Source organism: Nerophis ophidion, linkage group LG17, assembly GCF_033978795.1.
Source record: "Nerophis ophidion isolate RoL-2023_Sa linkage group LG17, RoL_Noph_v1.0, whole genome shotgun sequence".
NCBI lineage: Eukaryota > Metazoa > Chordata > Actinopteri > Syngnathiformes > Syngnathidae > Nerophis > Nerophis ophidion.
This window is the reverse complement of record NC_084627.1, coordinates 1,002,513-1,029,249: the sequence shown is the minus strand read 5'-3', so window position 1 is coordinate 1,029,249 and position 26,737 is coordinate 1,002,513. Positions and strand designations below refer to the sequence as shown.

General features: G+C 39.1%; 1 protein-coding gene across 1 annotated transcript in view; it reads left to right on the top strand.

Moving 5' to 3' along the window:
- Positions 1-26,737, top strand: part of LOC133535764 (endoplasmic reticulum metallopeptidase 1) — a 44,074-nt gene continuing 17,337 nt past the window's right edge. Inside the window, exons 1-6 of the mRNA XM_061875677.1 lie at positions 1-376; positions 7,572-7,876; positions 15,514-15,641; positions 15,729-15,834; positions 15,922-16,068; positions 22,053-22,145. Coding sequence (XP_061731661.1) covers positions 96-376; positions 7,572-7,876; positions 15,514-15,641; positions 15,729-15,834; positions 15,922-16,068; positions 22,053-22,145 — 1,060 coding nt within the window. The 5' untranslated portion in view covers positions 1-95. The remainder of the gene's footprint in view (positions 377-7,571; positions 7,877-15,513; positions 15,642-15,728; positions 15,835-15,921; positions 16,069-22,052; positions 22,146-26,737) is intronic.

Sequence of the window (26,737 nt, the reverse complement as noted above, 5' to 3'; positions counted from 1 at the left end):
TCCTCTCCTTCCGTCGCCCGTTCAGGAAGAGGGGGCAAAGAAAGCGGCGACGCCTGGGAGCGACGCTCGCAAGCTGATGTGCGGCTGCCTTGAAAATGGAAAGCGACTCCACTGTCCGGAGAATAAAACCCTCGTCGCTCGGGACACATAACAGCTATGCGGTGGCCGCGGGGCACCGGTACGCTGGGGACTACAACGGCTGGGGCGACGAGGAGCCGAAGAGGAAGCCCGACGTGAGCCTGTACCTGCTCCGAGAGGGTCTGGCAACCTCCCTGGTCTGCTTGTTTATTTTGCTGCTGTGGGCTCTGGTTCACTTGTCGCTCCAGCAGCTCGTCATCGGGAGGCCGGACGGAGACTTCAACGCGGACAGAGCGAGGTGAGTTACCCGCCTGAAAGACACTTTGAAGCCGCCTCGACCTTTATGGCGTGGCGGCTAACACTCCCTCCCCCCCCCCCCCCCCCCCCCCCCATAGCAGCACCGGGCAGCTAACCTTTCCTCCTGTTTTACCCACCAAGAAACCATGACGTGCTTCTTGAAACCTTACCTCACCTGCAAGGTAAACGGAAGTCGTTAAAGTGACAGTTGAGGACGCACAAGTTTGTTTTGTCCACTTTTTGGTTGCTCAACAACACAGGTGTACCCAATGTTGTGGCTCATAGCTTGCTAAACAATGCAGATACAGGTGTACCTAATGCTGTGGCTCATACGTTGCTAAACAATGCAGATACAGGTGTACCTAAAGTTGTGGCTTACAGGTTGTTAAACAACACTGTAGATACAGGTGTACCTAATGTTGTGGTGTATAGTTTGCTAAACAATGTAGATACAGGTGTACCTAATGTTGTGGCTTACAGGTTGTTAAACAACACTGTAGATACAGGTGTACCTAATGTTGTGGTGTATAGTTTGCTAAACAATGTAGATACAAGTGTACTTATGGCTTATAGGTTGTTAAACAATGCAGATACAGGTGTACCTAATTTTGTGGCTCATAAGTTGCTAAACAATGCAGATACAGGTGTACCTAATGTTGTGGCTTACATGTTGTTAAACAACACTGTAGATACAGGTGTACCTAATGTTGTGGTGTATGGTTTGCTAAACAATGTAGATACAGGTGTACCTAATGTTGTGGTGTATAGTTTGCTAAACAATGTAGATACAGGTGTACCTAATGTTGTGGTGTATAGTTTGCTAAACAATGTAGATACAGGTGTACCTAATGTTGTGGTGTATAGTTTGCTAAACAATGCAGATACAGGTGTACCTAATGTTGTGGTGTATAGTTTGCTAAACAATGCAGATACAGGTGTACCTAATGTTGTGGCTTATAGGTTGCTAAACAATGCAGATACAGGTGTACCTAATGTTGTGGCTTACAGGTTGTTAAACAACACTGTAGAAACAGGTGTACCTAATGTTGTGGCTTATAGGTTGCTAAACAACACTGTAGATACAGGTGTACCTAATGTTGTGGCTTATAGGTTGCTAACCAATGCAAATACAGGTGTACCTAATGCTCTGGCTCATAGGTTGCTAAACAATGCAGATACAGGTGTACCTAATGCTGTGGCTCATAGATTGCTAAACAATGCAGATACAGGTGCACATAATGTTGTGGCTTATAGGTTGCTAAACAATGCAGATACAGGTGTACCTAATGTTGTGGCTTACAGGTTGTTAAACAACACTGTAGATACAGGTGTACCTAATGTTGTGGTGTATAGTTTGCTAAACAATGCAGATACAGGTGTACCTAATTTTGTGGCTTACAGGTTGTTAAACAACACTGTAGATACAGGTGTACCTAATGTTGTGGCTTATAACTTGCTAAACAATGCAGATACAAGTGTACCTAATGTTGTGGCTTACAGGTTGTTGAACAACACTGTAGATACAGGTGTACCTAATGTTGTGGCTTATAGGTTGTTAAACAATGCAGATACAGGTGTACCTAATGTTGTGGCTTATAGGTTGCTAAACAATGCAGATACAAGTGTACCTAATGTTGTGGCTTACAGGTCGTTAAACAACAATGTATATATACCTAATGTTGTGGCTTATAGGTTGTTAAACAATGCAGATACAGGTGTACCTAATGTTGTGGCTTATAGGTTGCTAAACAATGCAGATACAAGTGTACCTAATGTTGTGGCTTACAGGTCGTTAAACAACAATGTATATATACCTAATGTTGTGGCTTAGGTTGCTAAACAATGCAGACACAGGTGTACCTAATGCTGTGGCTTATAGGTTGCTAAGCAATGCAGATACAGATGTACCTAATGTTGTGGCTTATAGGTTGTTAAAAACACTGTAGATACAGGTGTACCTAATGCTGTGGCTTATAGATTGCTAAACAATGCAGATACAGGTGCACATAATGTTGTGGCTTATAGGTTGCTAAACAATGCAGATACAGGTGTACCTAATGTTGTGGCTTACAGGTTGTTAAACAACACTGTAGATACAGGTGTACCTAATGTTGTGGTGTAAAGTTTGCTAAACAATGCAGATACAGGTGTACCTAATGTTGTGGCTTACAGGTTGTTAAACAACACTGTAGATACAGGTGTACCTAATGTTGTGGTGTATAGTTTGCTAAACAATGCAGATACAGGTGTACCTAATTTTGTGGCTTACAGGTTGTTAAACAACACTGTAGATACAGGTGTACCTAATGTTGTGGCTTATAACTTGCTAAACAATGCAGATACAAGTGTACCTAATGTTGTGGCTTACAGGTTGTTAAACAACACTGTAGATACAGGTGTACCTAATGTTGTGTCTTATAGGTTGCTAAACAATGCAGATAAAGGTGTACCTAAAGTTGTGGCTTATATGTTGCCGAACAACACTGTAGATGCAGGTGTACCTAATGTTGTGGCTTATAGGTTGCTAAGCAATGTAGATACAGGTGTACCTAATGCTGTGGCTTATAGGTTGCTAAACAATGCAGATACAGGTGTACCTAATGTTGTGGCTTGTTGGTTATTACAACACTGTAGATACAGGTGTAACTAATGTTGTGGCGTATAGGTTTCTAAACAACACTGTAGATACAGCTGTACCTAATTCTGTGGCGTATAGGTTGCTAAACAATGCAGATACAGGTGTACTTAGCGTTGTGCCTTATAGGTTGTTTAAAAAACACTGTAGATACAGGTGTTCCTAAAGTTGTGGCATATAGGTTGCTAAACACTGTAGATACAGGTGTACCTAATGTTGTGGCTTACAGGTTGTTAAAGGCCTACTGAAACCCACTACTACCCACCACGCAGTCTGATAGTTTATATATCAATGATGAAATATTAATATTGCAACACATGCAAATACGGCCTTTTTAGTTTACTAAATTGTAATTTTAAATTTCCCGGGAGTTTCTTTTTGAAAACGTCGTGTAATGATGACATGTCCGCGTGACGTCACGGGCTGTTAGGAAATATGAGTGCTGCACACACACACAGCTAAAAGTCGTCTGCTTTAACAGCATTATTACACAGTATTTTGGACATCTGTGTTGCTGAATCTTTTGCAATTTGTTCAATTAATATTGGAGAAGTCAAAGTAGAAAGACGGAGTTGGGAAGCTTTAGCCTTTAGCCACACAAACACACGGTGATTGCATGTTTAAAATTCCCGGAGGTGAAACTTTACTATGGATCAGTGCGCGGTCAAGCGAACATGAATCCCGACCGAATGTCAACCAGCAGGTTTCGGTGAGAATATAGTGGTCAAAAGTCGCTTCTTACCGGAGATCAGCTGAGCTTGCCCCATCCATACTGCTGCCGTCGACTTCCCTGAGACATTGGCGTCAAGATACCCGTGGACACACCCCTCCGACTATCAGGTACTGTTAAACTCACTAAAACAGTAGCAACACAATAGAAAGATAAGGGATTTCCCAGAATTATCCTAGTAAACGTGTCTAAAAACATCTGAATCCGTCCCAATGCAATCGCGTTTTTTTTAAACTAGGTTTTTTTTTTTTTTTCTAGTCCGTCGCCATCAATATCCCCAAACATGAATCTTTCATCCTCGCTCAAATTAATGGGGAAATTGTCTTTTTCTCGGTCCTAATAGCAATTTTTGTTGGAGGCTCCCATTAAAAACAATGTGAATATGTGAGGAGCCATCAACATGTGACGTCATCGTCTGCGACTTCCGGTAAAGGCAAGGCTTTTCTGTTAGCGACCGAAAGTTGCAAACTTTATTGTGGATGTTCTCTACTAAATCCTTTCAGCAAAATTATGGCAATATCGCGGAATGATCAAGTATGACTCATAGAATGGACCTGTTATCCCTGTTTAAATAAAACAAATCTCACTTCAACAAGCCTTTACATAAAAGCAATTTAACAAACAAAAAAGAAATCCAACAACATTATTGACACTAACCATTTTTGATATGATGTCATTTGCTTTCAAATGCTATGAATTAAGTAAGCAGGCTTTGAAATGATGGCAGTGTAAAAAAACAACAACCTCTTTTCAGGACCAACGAGGATTATGGCAGTCAGATGTTGAAGGTTGTGACCCGAGGGATTAGGAGGTCGTTTTGGCCGCTTTCTTTATTAAAAAAAAGAAGATGTGCTCGTGTTAGATTAAAGTGTCTAAGCATGCGAGCGCATTAACGGAGACGTGGAATGGCGCACGTTGTCAGGGTGTACAGTAGTACCTCAATTTACGTTTTAAAGCAAATGATGAAAAAAAAAACATCTCAATACTCAGAAGGAGTATAGTAGCACCTCAGTTTACGAGCTTGATTGGTTCTGTTACGGAGCTCCTGACTCAAAACACTTGAAACTCAAATGAACATCTCCCACTGAAATAAATGGAAATCAATTCAATGGGTGCTTGCCCCCCAAAACAAAACAAAAAAATTTTTTTTTTTAACATGTAGTATGCCTTCTAAAACAAAAAGCTAACTGTTAGATAGATAATAAATATTGTATAGAATTAATACAATATATTGTACGACAAACAGTCATTTTTTTTGGTAATGTAATTAGGGCTGGGCAATATATCGATATACTCGATATATCGCGGGTTTGTCTCTGTGCGATATAGAAAATGACTACATCGTCATATTTGAGTATAAGTTTTTCACGCAGTTGCTTTTAGCTGCGGACATTACAATTCAGGCATTTCTCACTCTTCCCTGTCTCTCCTTCTCACAGAGACATAAAACAAGCACACCTTCTTACATACGTCACTGGTAATACGAGAGAAAGCAGATGCCATTCTGGTAACAAATGAAGGAAGAATAATTAATTCCCAAGAAAAACAGCAAGGGGTCCATCGTCTGGCGGTGGTTTGGCTTCAAACGGGAATATGTTAAACAGACAACCGTAATTTGTCAAGTATGCGGCAAAAGCGTTGCTACAAAGAGTAGAAGCTCTACTAATGTAGCATCATTTGAAAAGTCACCCGCTAGAGCAGGGGTCACCAATGTGGTGCCCACGGGCACCAGGTAGCCCGTAAGGACCAGATGAGTAGCCCGCTGGCCTGTTCTAAAAATAACTCAAATAGCAGCACTTACCAGTGAGCTGCATCTATTTTTTAAAATGTATTTATTTACTAGCAGGCTGGTCTCGCTTTGCTCGACATTTTTAATTATAAGAGAGACAAAACTCAAATAGAATTTGAAAATCCAAGATAATATTTTAAAGACTTGGTCTTCACTTGTTAAAATAAATTCATTTATTTTTTTACTTTGCTTGTTATAACTTCCAGAAAGACAATTTTTGAGAAAAAATACAACCTTATAAATGATTTTAGGATTTTTAAACACATATACCTTTCTACCTTTTAAATTCCTTCCTCTTCTTTCCTGACAATTTAAATCAATGTTCAAGTAAATTATTTTTTTTTATTACAAAGAATAATAAATAAATTTTATTTAATTATTCATTTTAGCTTCTGCTTTTTCGATGAAGAATATTTGTGAAATATTTTTTCAAACTTATTATGATTAAAATTCCCAAAAATTATTCTGGCAAATCTAGAAAATCTTTGGAATCAAATTCAAAGTTTTTCGAATTTCTTCTCAAATTTTTGTTCTGGAAAATCTAGAAGAAATAATGATTTGTCTTTGTTATAAATATAGCTTGGTCAAATTTGTTATATATTTTAACACAATTCAGATTGGATTTTAACCTACTTAAAACATGTCATCACAATTCTAAAAATAATCTTAATCAGGAAAAATTACTAATGATGTTCCATAAACAATTTTTTTAATGTTTCCAAAATATACAAATTAGCTAGTTTTTCTCTTCATTTTTTCGGTTGAATTTTGAATTTTAAAGAGTCGAGATTGAAGATAAACTGTTTCAAAATTAAATTTTCATTTTTTTCCTCTTTTAAACAGTTCAATTAAGTGTTTTTTCATCATCTATTCTCTACAAAAAAACCTTCCGTAAAAAGGAAAAAAAATGTACGACAGAATGACAGACAGAAATACCTATTTTTTAAATATATATATATATATATATATATATATATATATATATATATATAATTTTTTTTAATATATATATATATATATATATATATAATTAAAGGTAAATTGAGCAAATTGGCTATTTCTGGCAATTGTTTAATAGTTTGTATCAAACTGGTAGCCCTTCTCATTAATCAGTACCCAAGAATTAGCTCTTGGTTTCAAAAAGGTTGGTGACCCCTGCGCTAGAGAATGAAGAGTGCTTGAAACTCTGCATTTCAACATCTCCGTTCAGTGCCACGCCCACAAAATGCCCAAGCAACCATTACCAGATCAACTTCGTATGAAAAAATTAATCAAAGACAGAAGAAAATAACATCCGCAGTAACCTACCACATAGCGAAGGACATACACTATTTTGATTTCCTATTATGCAGCTCATTTTTATTTGGCAGTTATTGAAATATATTGTGTGACATCATATTTACATTTCAGTAGCAAGGTTACTGACAGAAACCACTGAAAAGATGAATGCATGCTTTCAATGGGAAAGAGTAGCGCCATCTGGTGGATTGTAAAAAAGCTTTGATTTATATTCTGTTGCTTTCGATTGTTTAATGTGTGTTACTAGTAAATGCCAATAAAATCAGGACCTCATGGAATGCCTGGAACCTCAAATACACAAACATGGTTTCTGCACCACCTCTGCAATAGAGCGGACATGAGAGCGGTGGTGTGAGTGCCGTTTTTTATGTGGCAGCCAACAGCTGATATATTTTTATTTTTTAATTAATGCACGCATTTTAAAAATGCAATTTCAGTGTCGATGATTTGCATTTATTAGAAAAACAGAATAAAGGTTGAAAATATGTTTTTTTTAAGCAATTTACCTTAAAATACATATTAATGCTATAAAGTGTGTTCTATCCCTTTACTGGATTAATTGAACAAACTAGTTAATTGTTTACTCAATTACTGAAATAATTAATAGCTGCAGCCTTAGTTGGCTGTGCTAATAATCTTCTGACACCACATGATGCCGCTGTCATTAATTCTTGAAGTCAATCCGTAAATCGGATTGACTCAATGTGTCACACCGTTTGATTGGCATAAATGTCTCCATGCAGGTGGCACCTGGAGCGCATCACCAGCGTCGGGCCTCGGCCGACGGGCAGCCACGAGAACGAGGTCCTGACGGTGAACTATCTGCTGGAGCAAATTGACAAGATACGCCAGGAGACTGTGCAAGGCACGCACTGGATCACCGTGGACGTGCAGAGGCCCACGGGTTCTTTCTCCATCGACTTCCTGGGCGGCTTCACCAGCTACTATGACCGCGTCACCAACGTCGCCGTGCGCCTGGAGCCGGAGGGCGGTGCGCAGCATCTGATGCTGGCCAATTGTCACTTTGACACCGTGGCCAACAGTCCAGGTAATACAAAAAATACCCCCTTGTCCCTTAAATGACATTTTTATATTTTATATTAGGATGTAGGCCTGTACGATATGGCCTAAAGATAAAATCCCTGATTTGTTCACCAAAAATTGGATTTACAATTTGGAAAACAAAGCACCAGTTCCATTTTCAGAAAAACAGGCCCAGAGTATTTTACTACCACCACCATGCTTGACGGTAGGAGTTGTGTTCCTGAAATTAAAGGCCTCATCTTTTCTCCTCCAAACATATTGCTGGGTATTGCAGCCTAACAGCTACATGTTTTGTTTCACCTGACATCACATGGACAAAGTGTAACAAGCATGGATCACAAATGCAACTACTGCCATTTTGTGGAGTTAATCTAAAAATAGTTTTTTTTTTACAGACACATGCCAACTTATTTGTTTTTGGTAAACAAGCACCTGGCGACCACAGATAATCAACAGAGCTGTTCTTTTGAGCATTTCGTGTTAACGTTATCATAAAACAACTTAGCAGATACAAGTGTATGTCAGTAGTTTGTGCATGCTGTTCCAAGACTTAGTGAGAGTTTTGTGGGTGTGCATAAACAAAAATACTTCATAAATTGGTGTAAACCATAACCCACTCCAGATGAGCTCAGCAATATGTGAAAAGTGGACGGGTTTCACTCAATAGCTGTTATGATTAGAGCAACATTGTTTTTGTGGGTGTGGTGCACTGCTTGGAGGGGATATGAGAAAATGTGGTAATTTATCAAAAATAGTTCTTGGCAAACGAAAAAAAATGGAAGGAATTTTAGGTTCAATAGGTTGCCTCAAGGCTCTCCAGGAGGGAAGTAGGAAGACAAAAACTGAGTGCATCCCCTCATCCCATCGCGCTTCTAATTTAGTGACTTCACATCAGATTATTTATTAAAAAAAAATAAAATTTTTAATTATTTTTGAAAAGCATATTTTACCATTTTTTTGGGCCCTATATTAAAGACTTTAAAGCAGGGGTCCCTAAACGTTTTGGGTTTTAACCCAACGCATTGGGTTAAAATAATTTGGATATCCATCCATCCATCCATTTTCTACCGCTTATTCCCTTTCGGGGTCGTGGGGGGGCGCCTATCTCAGCTACAATCGGGCGGAAGGCGGGGTACACCCTGGAAAAGTCGCCACCTCATCGCAAGGCCAACACGGATAGACAGACAACACTCACACTCACATTCACACACTAGGGCCAATTTAGTGTTGCCAATCAACCTATCCCCAGGTGCATGTCTTTGGAGGTGGGAGGAAGCCGGAGTACCCGGAGGGAACCCACGCATTCACGGAGAGAACATGCAAACTCCACACAGAAAGATCCCGAGCTTGGATTTGAACCCAGGACTGCAGGACCTTTGTATTGTGAGGCAGACCCACTAACCCCTCTGCCACCGTGAAGCCCTTATTTTTCATATATATATTCATATTTATATATATAATCTAATCACATCATCGATTGGAAAATGCATTTTTAGACAATGTGATTTGCCTGAGCAGCTAGGAGACTCTGAGAGTTACAAGCAAAAAGCAGTAGAAAATAAATTAGAAAGGACAAATTAAAAAAAAAAAAAAAAAATTTAACTTGGGACTTCTCGGGGACCAGATCTCGAACGCTGGCGGGCCGGATCTGGCCCGCGGGCCGTAGTTTGGGGAGCACTGCTTTAAAGCTTAAAAATGACTATTTGAACTAAACAGTATCCATACCACATTAGTAGGGGCCACTACAAAAGACCAAACCAATCAGAGCGTGCTGTCCAGTGTCATGGCCACTGATTGGCTAAGCTTCAGGAAACACTGCTATATTAGATTAAAAAAAGTGTAAAGGGGACTAAAGGGTGTTAGTTTATGTCGAGAGGGCTCTCGCAATGTTGAAAAACATATAGAAGTTCAAACAGTTTTTTATGCTCCAGCTTTGAAAATATTTGATTTTATAATTGATTCCGACTCCGCGGAAATGTCTGGAACCCATTCAACAGCGATAAATGAGGGACGACTGCACATTGGGACCTCGACTTTTGAACCCCTTATTGTACAAACTTTTCAATTTACGAACCACCGACTACATAGAAATAGGATTTGGTGCACGAACCTTCATGAGTTTACATAGGTTTCACCCTCTCTTAAAGTGGATTTATTTTTTATTCCTAGTCCTTGTAGCGACCTGGCTAATAAATTAAAGGCCGACTGAAACCCACTACTACCGACCATGCAGTCTGATAGTTTATATATCAATGATGAAATATTAACATTGCAACACATGCCAATACGGCCGGGTTAGTTTACTAAATTGCAATTTTAAATTTCGCGCCGAAATATCCCGCTGAAACGTCTCGGTATGATGCCGCATGCACGTGACATCACAGATTGTAGAGGACATTTTGTTGCAGCACCGTTCCCAGCTATTAAGTCGTCTGTTTTCATCGCAAAATTCCACAGTATTCTGGAAATCTGTGTTGCTCAATCTTTTGCAATTTGTTCAATGAACAATGGAGACATCAAAGAAGAAAGCTGTAGGTGGGAAGTGGTGTATTGCGGCCGCCTTTAGAAACACACAAACAGCCGGTGTTTCATTGTTTACATTCCCGAAAGATGACAGTCAAGCTTTACTAGGGAACAAAGATGTCAAGCGAACACGGTTGGATTGGACCACACACACAAAGTACAGTGTATTATGCAGAGATCATTTCGAAAGATCGTGTTTCGAAAAGGGGCCCTTGCATCGCCACCACCCAGTCGACTGGTGCTGAAGAAAGGTGCTGGGCTGACCTTCAGGTTGTACAGGTACGACCATATAATCTCACTAAAACACTAGTAACACAACAAGCAGATAAGGGATTTTCCAGAATTATCCTAGTAAATTTGTCTAATAACATCTGAATCTGCCCTTTAGTCTTTTTTTTTCTTTTTTCTTTGTACTTCACGCTCACTTTCCTCATCCACAAATCTTTCATCCCCGCTCAAATTAATGGGGAAATCGTCGCTTTCTCACCCGAATCGCTCTCGCTGCTGGTGGTCATGATTGTAAACAATGTGAGGATGTGAGGAGCTCCACAACCCGTGACGTCACTCGCACATCGTCTGGTACTTCCGGTACAGGCAAGGCTTTTTTTATTAGCGACCAAAAGTTGCAAACGTTATCGTGGATGTTCTCTACTAAATCCTTTCAGCAAAAATATGGCAATATCGCGAAATGATCAAGTATGACACATAGAATGGACCTGCTATCCCCGTTTAAATAAGAAAATCTCATTTCAGTAGGCCTTTAGGGTGTTTTTGTGATTTTAAATTGAGTGCATCACAGGGCTAGTGACACAGTTTGTGGGTATGGGCAAGACGGCTGCAAATGAGGACGCTTCAGCTGTTTTTTGTTTAGGCTTTGTTTTTTTAAATAGAAAGTTGATTCTTCACCCCCTTATGTTTGTTTGAAATACAGTATTGTATAGCGCTTTGTTGTGTGTGTGTGTAAAGTGTAATTTTGACGACTGGGCGATATATCGAATACACTCGATATATCGGGGTTTGTCTCTGTGCGATATAGAAAATGACTATATCGTGATATTCGAGTATACGTTCTTTCGCAGTTGCTTTTAGCTGCGGGCATTACACTACAGGTGTTTCTCCCTCTTTCTTGTCTGTCATTCTCACAGACATAAAACAAGCGCACATTCTTACATATGTCACATACCGTCGCACGTGCAACGTCATACGCCCTCGCCGAGCAGAGAGGAAGCGGCATGGGTAACGTTAGCTGTGATGCTAGCGGTGCGGTGCGAGTGGTAATACAAGAGAAAAAAGGTGGGAATCTGGTAACAAATGGAGGAAGAATAATTATTTCCCAAGAAAAACAGCAGGGGGTCCATCATCTGGCAGTGATTTGGCTTCAAGCAGAATATGTTGAAAAGACAATCGTAATATGTCAAGTATGCGGCAAAATAAAAATGCGCTGGAATAAAAAGACAATATAACATACATCCATAAACTTGGATGCATATGCAAAAGTGCCATATATTTATCTGTACAGTAATCTATTTATTTATATCTGCACCTTACTGCTTTTTTTATCCTGCAATACCATGAGCTAATGCAACAAAATTTCGTTCTTATTTGTTCTGTAAAGTTCAAATTTCCATACATCCCATCCATCCATTTTCTACCGCTTATTCCCTTTCGGAGTCGCGGGGGGCGCTGGCGCCTATCTCAGCTACAATCAGGCGGAAGGCGGGGTACACCCTGGACAAGTCGCCACCTCATCGCAGGGCCAACACAGATAGACAGACAACATTCACACTCACATTCACACACTAGGGCCAATTTAGTGTTGCCAATCAACCTATCCCCAGGTGCATGTCTTTGGAAGTGGGAGGAAGCCGGAGTACCCGGAGGGAACCCACGCATTCACGGGGAGAACATGCAAACTCCACACAGAAAGATCCCGAGCCTGGATTTGAACCCAGGACTGCAGGACCTTCGTATTGTGAGGCAGACGCACTAACCCCTCTGCCACCGTGAAGCCCAAGTTCAAATTTGAATGACAATAAAAAAGAAGTCTAAAAAAATAAATAATTTAAGTCTCACAGCGTTGCTACAAAAAATAGCATTAGAGAATGAAGAGTGCTTGAAACTCCGCATGTCAACATTTCGGCCGGTGCCACGCCAACAAAATGCCGAAGCAACCATTTCCACATCAACACCGTATTGCCGAAGCAACCATTTCCACATCAACACCGTATTGAAAAAATAGTCAACAGAAGGAGATAACGTCCACAGTAACCTACCACATAGCGAAGTACATACGCTATTTGATTTCCTATTATGCAGCTCATTTTTATTTGAAAGTTTCTGAAAAATCTTTTGTGACATCATGCACAAAAGTGCACTTTATTTGTCTTAAACTATTGTAGTGGCGTTCTGTACAAAAAGTGCACTTTAATTTAGTGTTGTTTTGATATGTCATCTTAGTGACATCATGCACAAAAGTGCACTCATAGCTTGTTTTAAATTGACAATCTTGCACTTTCTGTTTTGGAAATGACATGAATGTTTGTGCCACTACTTAATAATTGTTTAATAAATACAGTTTTAGTTGTGATTTCCTTCTCTGCATGAAAATTTAAAATGAGCATATATTAATGCAGTATGGACAAAAATGTTTTAATGTAGACCCATAGAATCATCATCCTGCTGTGATTATATGTATCAAGTGTTCATTCAAAATATGGAGGTATATATCGTGTATTGTGACATGGCCTAAAAATATCGAGGTATTAATAAAAGGCCATATCGCCCAGCCCTAACTGGAACCCGTTATTCATGTTTACATTGTTTCTTATGGAGGAATGTGTTTCAATATACACATCTTTCTTCTCATGAACCCTTTTTCAAGAACCAATAGGTTTGTAAATCCGAGGTTCCACAATAGTCCAAAGCCATGCGGCCGAGCTCAAAATGTCACGGTACGCGTTGGCCTTCAAGTTTCCTTTCAATGAACCACAGTTCCCCAGAGCCCGGACCATGATGCTACTACCACGTGTGTTTCCAGCTGTTTAGACAATAAATCCTGTGTGGTGATGTTAAAGCAATACTGCTTTACATGCTGCACGCTGACTACTCTAAAGTCGCAATGAAGCGCCTAATTTTCCAACTCTTCTAAATTGAAAGGCGCTTGGTTGGATGTGTAGCAAGTTTGGGGGGAGGTGTGAAGGATTAAAGTGGCTCACATGAGGGGGCCGACAGACATTAAAACCTTCAATCCACAAAGCTGCAGCACATGATTTTCACCATTTTTAAACCATTTCTTCCCCCTTTGCAATTTTGCCCTGTTTTACTCTTAAGCTATCTGTATCACATGCCCACTGTTTTTCCTCTTATGTTTTCTTTTTTCCCTCCTTTCTTCCCTTACAACCATCACACAATGCAACAGGAGCTGGAGCTAAACCAGGTCGGCGCATTCCTGGGATGTTTTCCCACACGACATCCTCCCTTTTATTCCCGTGTTTTGTGTATTATTTGTGCTGGGTGACTGTAAACATCCCTTTTTAATATACAGCACTGTAGTACTGTATGTTATAGGCATAGAACAAAATGGTAGCATTTTAGCTTTGTGTTATAGGTGACATAGCAAATTAGTATAATATCTAATCATATTTTTTATTAACTCTTTTTTTTATATGTAGAAAGCAAGTTAGTGTAATACCTAAACATAATAACTTTTTTTTAATATGCTGACAGCAAAGTTAAAAAAACTACTTTGGATACCCCTACTTTAGAAGGATTTTATTAAAGGATATTAGAGACGTGTAACTTAAGTAGTGTAATTTAAAATAAATATATCATTTTTAAAATATTTTTCCTTTTTGAAAGGAATTTTTATTGTGATTTATTGATTAATATATATTTCAAAAAATGTATGATTAAATATGTATTATGTATAATAATTGTAACATACTGATTATCAGTGTTAAATATTTTGACTTATTATTTACACATCTACACTAAATAAATTCTCAAATTTTGTATAAATGTGCTGAATAGAACTGAATGTAACGATCATGTATGTATTGTGTATTATAACATCTATTCAAATACTTGTCATTTTTTATTTTTTAAGTCATTTTTATTGTGATATGTTTTTACATAATTTGTTACGATTAAATGTTTATATATTTTATTGCATATATGATTTATTTTTATTTGAAATGAATGAATATTTCCTACTAAATATTTTGATATCTACATTTCGTTAAATAAGTCTTAAATTGTATATACAGTTAGACTAGCTCTCATTTAAATGAAATAATATATAAATGATATATATCCACTCAATGAATCCTCAATATTAATGTTAGTTAAAAAAAATTGTTTTTAGTTTTGAAGTGACCGTTTATTGTTATTTTTAGTAACTTATTACAATAAATCTTTGTTTTACTTGTATTAATTGTAGCATATTAATACTCTATGTATATTATTTGTAACATATTTATTATTAATAATTATTTTAGTTTTTTATAGTTCATTAAACAATTTGTTAAATGTTATACATTACAGACCAAAAGTTTGGACAGGCCTTCTCATTCACAACACAACTGATTGTCCCAACCCCACTGATAAAGCAAGAAATTCCACTAATCAACCCTAATAAGGCACACCTGTAAAGTGAAAACCATTTCGGGTGACTACCTCTTTAAGCCCATCAAGAGAATGCCAAGAATGTGCAAAGCAAAGTGTGGCTATTTGGAAGAAACTATAATATAAACATGTTTTCAGTTATCTCACCTTTTTTGTTAGGTACATAACTCCACATATGTTCATTTGTAGTTTTGATGCCTTCAGTGACAATTTACAATGTAAATAGTCATGTAAATAAAGAAAATGCATTGAATGAGAAGGTGCGTCCAAACCTTTGGCCTGTACTGTATAGATTTGTGCTCATTGATAGAGAAATGTTTAAGTATAACTGACATTTATGTTCTCCATTCTAATATATGACCTGGTAGATAATCATATAATGATAATATTAATTTAATATAAACATGTTCATTGAAAGTTACCTAATATGATTCATATTTTTTATTTCTATAAGGTGTTGTTTATCTTTTTGACCCCTATGTCCTGTCTTTTAAGGGGCGAGTGACGACGCTGTGAGCTGCGCCGTCATGCTGGAAGTCCTCTACTCCCTGGCCAACCAGTCCTCTCCTTTCCAGCACGGCGTCATCTTCCTCTTTAATGGCGCAGAAGAAAATGTCCTGCAGGTAACAAAGCCGTTTGTCTGGCATTTTATTTACATTGCAATGTTCACGAAATTTAAAAGACATATTTTTTTTTTTTGTCTCCCTTAGGCAAGTCATGGTTTCATCACTCAGCACCCTTGGGCCAAAGAAGTGAGAGCCTTCATTAACCTGGAGGCAGCAGGTGTCGGGGGAAAGGAGGTTGTTTTCCAGACAGGTATAGTACCATTTGTTCAGAGTAATGCCATAATAAGAGTAGAAAATCTTGCTGTACGTTATATCTGTCCCAATCTTGTCCCAACAGGTCCAGAGAATCCATGGCTGGTCCAGGCGTACGTCCACGCCGCCAAACACCCCTTTGCCTCCGTGGTGGGCCAGGAGGTCTTTCAGAGCGGCATTATCCCCTCAGACACCGACTTCCGCATCTATAGGGACTTCGGTAACATCCCAGGTAACATAAAGGAAGTATCTATATTTTGTCATGAATCCTTCAGGCGCAATTGCTTACATTTTCATTTATTTGCTAGTCATTTAAAAAATGCTTCAACCTATTACTGAGGTCCAATATTTGTATTATTTATTTTTTGGGGTAGAACAAAACAAACACAAATGTGCTCCATTGGGAAAATGAGTAACAGCACTGGAGACCTCTGATGCCTATTTGTTTTATCCACTGCTTTCATGCTTTTATTTCTATTTTTATCTATGTTTCTGTTTTATCTAGTGTTTAGTGTTTTTCAGGTTTTTATTTCTATTACATTTTTTTATTTATATTCTAACTTTCTCTTTTTTTTATACTTTGTAGCACGTTGAGATTTTAACAAATGTAAAGTGCCTTACAAATGTAATTCATTATTATTATTTATTATGAATGTAAATACAAATGACAAAAGTAAACATTACGTCAAAACAAATAATTAAATAAATCTGTTATTATATTTTCATTATATATGTTTTTTTATAATAGTGTTACTACAATATATATATATATATATATATATATATATATATATATATATATATATATATCTTTATAATAATGTTACTACTTTATATATTTATATATAGTAGTAACGTTATTATAAAAAAACATATATAATGAAAATATAATATATATGTAATATATACATATATAATTATATATATATATATATTTATATATATATATAGTAGTAACATTATTATTAAAAAAACATAATGAAAATATAATAACAGATTTTGTTTAATTATTTGTTTATATTATTTAGAATAATGTTACTACTATATATATTTATATATATAGTTGTAACATTATTATAAAAAACATATATAATGAAAATAAAATTATATATATATATATATATATATATATATATATATATATATATATATATAGTAGTAACATTAGTAATAAAAAAACATATAATGAATATATAATAACAGATTTGTTTAATTATTTGTTTTAACGTAGTGTTTACTTTTGTCATTTGTATTTACACTCATGATAAATAATAATAATTAATTGTCTGTCCTAATCTTTTATTGCCAATCTTATTATATTTGTTAAAATCTCAACGTGCTACAAATTGTAAAAAAATAGAAAGTTAGAATATAAATGATGCATGATATATATATATACAATTTGATAACTTTTTTTTTCTCCATTATTTCTGTTGGTCTTTTTCAAAAAGCCTTAAAAAATTACCCTGAATGTGTTATGTAGGAATCCTGGTTTTATGTAATCAGGGTTTTGCCTTGATGTAACAGACTGTGGTGCACCGCCACAACAAAATCATCGTGGCCATACTACACGTAAAACCAAAGTAAAGTAATGTAATGTATTGTAGCGTCCGGACCAAGTCACACAGTTTGACGCTATTTTAATCTTTTATTGCCAATCTTATTATAACAATCGAGCCACACTTTGAAAACATTTTTTTTTTTGACGTAAAACCAAAGTAATATAATGTATTGTAGGCTCCAGACAAAGTCACACATAGCCTGATGCTATTTTTTTACCTTTTATTGCCAAGCTTATTATAACAATTGAGGCATACTTTGAAAACACGTTTTTCTTTACGTAAAACCCAAAGTAATGTAACATAATGTATTGTGGCCTCCAGACGAAGTCACACAAAGTCTCACGCTATTTTTACCTCTTATTGTGGCCTCCAGACGAAGTCACACAAAGTCTCTCGCTCTTTTTACCTCTTATTGCCAATCTTATAATAACAATTGAGCCATACTCTGAAAACAAGGGTTTTTTACGCAAAACCAAAGTAAAGTAATTAATGTATTGTAGCCTTCAGACAAAGTCACAAAAAGTCTGACGCTGTTTTTATCTTTTATTGCCAATCTTATTATATCAATCGAGCCATACTTTGAAAACAAGTTTTTTTTTAACGTAAAACCAAAGTAAAGTAATATAATGTATTGTAGGCTCCAGACGAAGTCACACAAAGCCTGACGCTATTTTTTTACCTTTTATTGCCAATCTTATTATAACAACCTGCAAAATTCCAACAGGTTTTACCTCCCATGCAAACACTTTCGTATTCATGCTTTCCCAGACACACAAGAACACTTACTCCTTCTCTGCCAATCCACTGTCAGGAATGGATGCTGTGTTTGAGATCGTGGGAAAAATAAACATCAAATCCAAACCACACAAGCATTAAACATTACCACCAGCAGTTTGTAACGGTATGAATGGTTTTATATAGCCTATTATTTGTGCACTATTGACAAGTGATTCACCGAAAACTTGACCACCGAAAAAAAGACTTTGATCACAGAAAACAGCTCTGCTGAAACCGTATGTAAACAAGGCGCACGTGATCGTCCGGAGCATTGTCAGCATGTCTGCGATAAGGATCCTCGTACAGGGGTCTAAAATAATATTATAATATAATAATAATAATAATAATATAGTAATATAAAATATCGAACAGTTGTAGCTTTTAAGGAGAGAAGGTCCAACTCGGGGACATTGAAGTACAGAAGTAGAGTCTCTAAACACAAGTACAGTGTATAATATAACCAGAAAAAGATGCTAAATTTGTTGATAGTCATTTTTAATAAAGTCAGTAGTCTCTAGACCAGGGGTGTCAAACTCATTTGATCTCAGGGGCCGCATGGTGGACAATCTAGTTCAGTTCAGTTTATATATTTATTTATTTATATAACGCATTTAAAAACAACCCCAGTTGGCCAAAGTGCTGTACAGACAAAAGAAATAATTTGAAACAAAAAAGGAACGTAGTGTCATATTTACATCGTAACACAGAAGGACGAATAAAGTACAATAGTAAAATATACCTTAAAAGAAGTGCAGAATATATCACCTAAAATACTTCAATGTAATAAATGAAATAAAAGAGATAAAAACAACCAAGATATCCTACACCGGGTTTGCACGCCAGGGACTAAAAATATGTTTTTAACCTAGATTTCAATTGTCTCAGAGACTGGGAGGATCTGATAGTTAGTGGAAAGTTGTTCCACAGTAGGAGCCCTGCCACTGAGAAGGCTCTTTCTCATCTGGTTTTGAATCAGTCAAGAGAAGCTGGTCTGAAGACCTCAGGGTCCTGCTGGGAGAATAAGGTTGCAGCACCTCAATAGAATAGGGCCGGGGGCTACTTTGTGTAAGCATTTAAAAACGATAAGTAATTTTTTTTAAAGAAACTCTTAAAGACCTACTGAAATGAGATTTTCTTATTCAAACGGGGATAGCAGGTCCATTCTATGTGTCATACTTGATCATTTCGCGATATTGCCATATTTTTGCTGAAAGGATTTAGTAGAGAACATCGACGATAAAGTTTGCAACTTTTGGTGCTGATAAAAAAAGCCTTGCCTGTACTGGAAGTAGCAGACGATATGCGTATGACGTCACGGGTTGTGGAGCTCCTCACATTATTTACAATCATGGCCACCAGTAGCGAGAGCGATTCGGACCGAGAAAGCGACGAGTTCCCCATTAATTTGAGCGAAGATGAAAGATTCCTGGATGAGGAAAGTGAGAGTGAAGGACTAGAAAAAAAATAAAATGAGAAAAAAGACTATACAGTGGGGGTGATTCAGATGCTATTAGACAAATTTTACTAGGATAATTCTGGAAAATCCCTTATCTGCATATTGTGTCACTAGTGTTTTAGTGAGATTATATGGTCGTACCTGTACAACCTGAAGGTCGGCCCCGCACCATTCTTCAGCACCAGTGGACGGGTGGTGGCGATGCGCATTTCTGCCCTTCGCAAGGGACCCTCTTCGAAACACTATCTTACGAAATGATCGCTGCATAATACACTGTACTTTGTGTGTGTGGTCCAATCCAACCGTGTTCACTTGACCACTCTGTTCCATAGTAAAAACTTCACCGTCATCTTTCGGGAATGTAAACAATGAAACACCGGCTGTTTTTGTGTTGCAAAAGGCGGCCGCAATACACCGCTTCCCCCCTACAGCTTTCTTCTTTGACGTCTCCATTATTCATCGAAAAAATTGCTAAAGATTCAGCAACACAGTGGTCCAGAATACTGTGGAATTATGCGATGAAAACAGACGACTTATAGCTGGGAACGGTGCTGGGCCAAATTGTCCTCTACAATGCGTGACGTCACGCGCATGCGTCATCATACCGCGACGTTTTAGCATGAAACTTCCGCGCGAAATTTAAAATTGCAATTTAGTAAACTAAACCGGCCATATTGGCATGTGTTGCAATGTTAATATTTCATCATTGATGTATAAACTCTCAGACTGCGTGGTCGGTAGTAGCGGGTTTCAGTAGGCCTTTAAAGTAACTGGAAGCCGATAAAGGGAGGTCAGTCCAGGGTATTGTGCTCACGTCGTTTGGTTTTGGTTAAAAGATGAGCAGCAGAATTCTGCGAGCGCTGGGGCCGCTGGAGAGAGCCCTGATCCGGGCCTACGTACAAAGAATTACAGTAATCCCGGCGTGACGTCAAAAATGCCCAGATAGTTCTTTCAAAGTCAATCTCTGGAAGATACTGTAGCTGAAAGGAGCTAGATTTAATGACAGCGCTAATTTGTTTGTGCAGCTTAAGCAAGCTGTCAAAAATAACTCTGAGGATCCTTGCTGATGTGTGGCAATATGAGGACAGAGGACCAATCAATTTGCACGCGGGCCGGACTGGTAAAATCGTGGCATTAAAATGTAAAAAGATAGACAACCTCAGATTGTTTTCTTTGTCTTACTTTGGCCAAAAATAGAACAAGCACATTCTGAAAATGTACACATTACAAATAATCCTCAAGGCCAAACACTTCAAGTTTGTTGGAAATTCTGAGGAAATAAATGGTGCCGTTTCAAAAAATCCATGAAAAACACAATCAGCTCAGACTTTGTGTTTTTACAAGTGAAGTGAAGTGAATTATATTTATATAGCGCTTTTCTCTAGTGACTCAAAGCGCTTTACATAGTGAAACCCAAAATCTAAGTAACATTTAAACCAGTGTGGGTGGCACTGGGAGCAGGTGGGTAAAGTGTCTTGCCCAAGGACACAAAGGTAGTGACTAGGATGGCGGAAGCGGGAATTGAACCTGAAACCCTCAGGTTGCTGGCACGGCCGCTCTACCAACCGAGCTATGCCGGTTGGTAGAGAGTTTAGAGGTACAAAGCCCAAAAACTTTAATTAAGCACTTCCTATTCAGCATTGTCATGCTGGCAGTTTACCATTAAAAACATTTGAAAAACAATCGAGTGTTTTCTCAATCCGCCGCATTGGTGAAATCCGCAACTGCCACAACACATTCATTTATCATCCTTAAAATATTAAATGTTTAGTTTTTTGCATTTATAATGTAAAAAGAACATAACTGCTATTTGATGTGTCACTGTTATTTGTAAAATTATTTTCAAAAAAGTCAATTGAAATCCATTAATTAAAAAAGACCTTTAAGCTTTTGTTTGTTTTTGTCATCACTATTTTTTCATTTAAAAAACGTCCAATATAATGGAAAAAAAGAAATATATATGTATGTGTATGTATACGTATATATGAATACACATATATATGTGTATATATAAGTGTATATAAGTTTATATACATATAGACATATACATATATATTTACTTTTTTCCATTATATAGGTCTTTTAAATTACAAAATGCTACCAAAGACAAACAAAAGCCTAAAGGTGATTTTTTTTAATTTACTGGATTTCACATTGCTTTTTTAAAACAATTTTACAAATAACAGTGACACATCAAATAGCAGTTATGCTTTATATTGAATTAATTATTATTCTGTTATTACAATACATAACATTGCTACTCATTGTTACTAATAATATTACTACAATCTGATTAGTTTTTTTATTTCTACATTACATATGCAGGTGTTTGGAAAACGTCTTAAAAGTATATTGTAAGTGACATGTGTGAACCTACTTTTAATATCACACATATGTGTTTATATTCCCTATTTTTTGCAGGTATTGACCTGGCTTTCATCGAGAACGGCTTCATCTACCACACCAAGTATGACACCGCCGACAGAATCCACACAGACTCCATACAGAGAGCAGGTATGTCGATAAAACACGCGTAATGTTTTATAAATGATTGATCAATATTTGCACTTGAGGCTCGCTGCCAGACATTTTTGCACCTGCCTCCAGTTTCATAGTGCTCAGTGCCACGCTTCTCATTATCTGCACACACAAGTACACACCTGCCGCTGGCTCATTACCTGGTGCTTGAGTTATTGTGCTTAGCAGGCAATCTAGTCTGTCAGCATTAAACACACAGACACACACACACACACACACACACACACACACACACACACAGGCAGATGCGGTCTTCTCAACCCTCCCTTCCTCACCTGCTTGCCAGTACTGGACATCTCCTTTTGAGTGCACATGAATTATTAGAGAAAGTGAAGTATTTTCAGTCAGGCATGAAGGAGGAGGCACCGTGCAAGAGCTATCACTTGCGGGTGAAGGCACGAATCTCCGGCAAAGCACCCGACTGTTTGTGCTGCAGGAACAATAAGCACATTGTTTTGCCCGCATGTGTGTGTGTGTGTGTGCTGTGCTTTTTTTTTTTTTTTTTTTTTTGACCTCATGCAAGCAGGGAAAGTAGGCCTCATGTTGCGGAACACCACTCTTTTCTAGCCACATTTCTGTTCTACTTATACATGTGCATTTTTTATGTGTAATAATATATAAAACATGCATTTTTAGCATTTAATCACAAATAAATTAAATATATAGAAATAAAAATTCAGAATTAGTACTATTAATAATTCAGTTTTAAGTTTTTGTGAAAATATTAAAAACTATGTATTTTTTTGTATTTAATCACAAATAAATGAAATGCATAGAAATCAACATTTTTTCTGTTTTTTAAAATCCTATTATTAATAATTAAATTTTAAGTTAATGTAATAATATTGAAGAATATGTATTTCTTTGTATTTAATCACAAATAAATTATCCATCCATCCATCATCTTCCGCTTATCCGAGGTCGGGTCGCGGGGGCAACAGCCTAAGCAGGGAAACCCAGACTTCCCTCTCCCCAGCCACTTCGTCCAGCTCTTCCCGGGGAATCCCGAGGCGTTCCCAGGCCAGCCGGGAGACATAGTCTTCCCAACGTGTCCTGGGTCTTCCCCGTGGCCTCCTAGCGGTTGGACGTGCCCTAAACACCTCCCTAGGGAGGCGTTCGGGTGGCATCCTGACCAGATGCCCGAACCACCTCATCTGGCTCCTCTCGATGTGAAGGAGCAGCGGCTTTACTTTGAGTTCCTCCCGGATGACAGAGCTTCTCACCCTATCTCTAAGGGAGAGCCCCGCCACACGGCGGAGGAAACTCATTTCGGCCGCTTGTACCCGTGATCTTATCCTTTCGGTCATGACCCAAAGCTCATGACCATAGGTGAGGATGGGAACGTAGATCGACCGGTAAATTGAGAGCTTTGCCTTCCGGCTCAGCTCCTTCTTCACCACAACGGATCGGTACAACGTCCGCATTACTGAAGACGCCGCACCGATCCGCCTGTCGATCTCACGATCCACTCTTCCCTCACTCGTGAACAAGACTCCTAGGTACTTGAACTCCTCCACTTGGGGCAGGGTCTCCTCCCCAACCCGGAGATGGCACTCCACCCTTTTCCGGGCGAGAACCATGGACTCGGACTTGGAGGTGCTGATTCTCATTCCGGTCGCTTCACACTCGGCTGCGAACCGATCCAGCGAGAGCTGAAGATCCCGGTCAGATGAAGCCATCAGGACCACATCATCTGCAAAAAGCAGAGACCTAATCCTGCGGTTACCAAACCGGAACCCCTCAACGCCTTGACTGCGCCTAGAAATTCTGTCCATAAAAGTTATGAACAGAATGGGTGACAAAGGACAGCCTTGGCGGAGTCCAACCCTCACTGGAAATGTGTTCGACTTACTGCCGGCAATGCGGACCAAGCTCTGGCACTGATCGTACAGGGAACGGACCGCCACAATAAGACAGTCCGATACCCCATACTCTCTGAGCACTCCCCACAGGACTTCCCGAGGGACACGGTCGAATGCCTTCTCCAAGTCCACAAAGCACATGTAGACTGGCACATGTAGACCATAGGCCATAGAGGTCGGGTGCATTGTGAGCTGGGCGACAGCCGAAGGCAGGGCACTTGGCGGTCCGATCCTCGGCTACAGAAGCTAGCTCTTGGGACGTGGAACGTCACGTCACTGGGGGGGAAAGAGCCTGAGCTAGTGCGCGAAGTCGAGAAATTCCGGCTGGATATAGTCGGACTCACTTCGACGCACAGCAAGGGCTCTGGAACCACTTCTCTCGAGAGGGATTGGACCCTCTTCCACTCTGGCGTTGCCGGCAGTGAGAGGCGACGGGCTGGGGTGGCAATTCTTGTTTCCCCCCGGCTCAAAGCCTGTACGTTGGAGTTTAACCCGGTGGACGAAAGGGTAGCCTCCCTCCGCCTTCGGGTGGGGGGACGGGTCCTGACTGTTGTTTGTGCTTATGCACCAAACAGCAGTTCAGAGTACCCACCCTTTTTGGGAACGCTCGAGGGAGTACTGGAAAGTGCTCCCCCGGGTGATTCCCTTGTCCTACTGGGAGACTTCAACGCTCACGTTGGCAACGACAGTGATACCTGGAGAGGCGTGATTGGGAAGAATGGCCGCCCGGATCTGAACCCGAGTGGTGTTTTGTTATTGGACTTTTGTGCTCGTCACAGTTTGTCCATAACAAACACCATGTTCAAACATAAGGGTGTCCATATGTGCACTTGGCACCAGGACACCCTAGGCCGCAGTTCCATGATCGACTTTGTAGTTGTGTCATCGGATTTGCGGCCTCATGTTATGGACACTCGGGTGAAGAGAGGGGCGGAGCTTTCCACCGATCACCACCTGGTGGTGAGTTGGCTGCGATGGTGGGGGAGGATGCCGGACAGACCTGGGAGGCCCAAACGCATTGTGAGGGTCTGCTGGGAACGTCTGGCAGAGTCTCCTGTCAGAAAAAGTTTCAATTCCCACCACCGGAAGAACTTTGAACATGTCACGAGGGAGGTGCTGGACATTGAGTCCGAGTGGACCATGTTCCGCACCTCTATTGTCGAGGCGGCAGATCGGAGCTGTGGCCGCAAGGTAGTTGGTGCCTGTCGGGGCGGCAATCCTAAAACCCCTTGGTGGACACCAGCGGTGAGGGATGCCGTCAAGCTGAAGAAGGAGTCCTATCGGGTCCTTTTGGCTCATAGGACTCCGGAGGCAGTGGACAGGTACCGACAGGCCAAGCGGTGTGCAGCTTCAGCGGTCGCGGAGGCAAAAACTCGGACATGGGAAGAGTTCGGGGAAGCCATGGAAAACGACTTCCGGACGGCTTCGAAGCGATTCTGGACCACCGTCCGCCGCCTCAGGAAGGGGAAGCAGTGCACTATCAACACCGTGTATGGTGCGGATGGTGTTCTGCTGACCTCGACTGCGGATGTTGTGGATAGGTGGAAGGAATACTTCGAAGACCTCCTCAATCCCACCAATACGTCTTCCTATGAGGAAGCAGTGCCTGGGGAATCTGTGGTGGACTCTCCTATTTCTGGGGCTGAGGTCGCTGAGGTAGTTAAAAAGCTCCTCGGTGGCAAGGCCCCAGGGGTGGACGAGATCCGCCCGGAGTTCCTTAAGGCTCTGGATGCTGTGGGGCTGTCTTGGTTGACAAGACTTTGCAGCATCGCGTGGACATCGGGGGCGGTACCTCTGGATTGGCAGACCGGGGTGGTGGTCCCTCTCTTTAAGAAGGGGGACCGGAGGGTGTGTTCCAACTATCGTGGGATCACACTCCTCAGCCTTCCCGGTAAGGTTTATTCAGGTGTACTGGAGAGGAGGCTACGTCGGATAGTCGAACCTCGGATTCAGGAGGAACAGTGTGGTTTTCGTCCTGGTCGTGGAGCTGTGGACCAGCTCTATACTCTCGGCAGGGTTCTTGAGGGTGCATGGGAGTAAATAAAGTAAACAAATAAATAAAGTAGACAAATAAATTAGATATATAGAAATCAAAATTCGGAATGTTTTTTAAAATACTATTATTACTAATTCAACTTTAAGTTTTTGTAATAATATTGAAAGATATTTTGTATTTAATCACCAAAAAAAAAATATACAAAAATACAAAAACTGAAAGTCTTTAAAGTACTCATAAAAGTAATTTTTAAAAATATAAAAAAAAAATTGTATAGTTGGCATTTAATCATAAAAAAATAAAATACATAGAAATACACATTTCTAAATGCTTTTAAAATACTAATCTGAGTAATCAAATATTGAAAATATAAGTATTTTTATTTTTCCATCACATATAAGTAATATGTGATAAAATCTCTAAATGGTTTTATGATATTGAAAAAATATTACACATTTTTAGCATTTAGTCACAAATAAATACAATGTATAGAAATGCACATTCTGAATATTTTAAAATAATATTTATTATAAATAAACATATTATTTTTGTATTACTCTTGAGTTTTTTTCCTTCCAATTGCAAATCTTCTTCAAGCCTCTCTTTCGCTTTTTTTTTAATTTAATTTAATTTTTTTTGTCCTGTCAGGCAAATCATATTGTTGTACATATCGGCTGTACAGATTTACTTTACAAAAGAGAAGTGTGGAA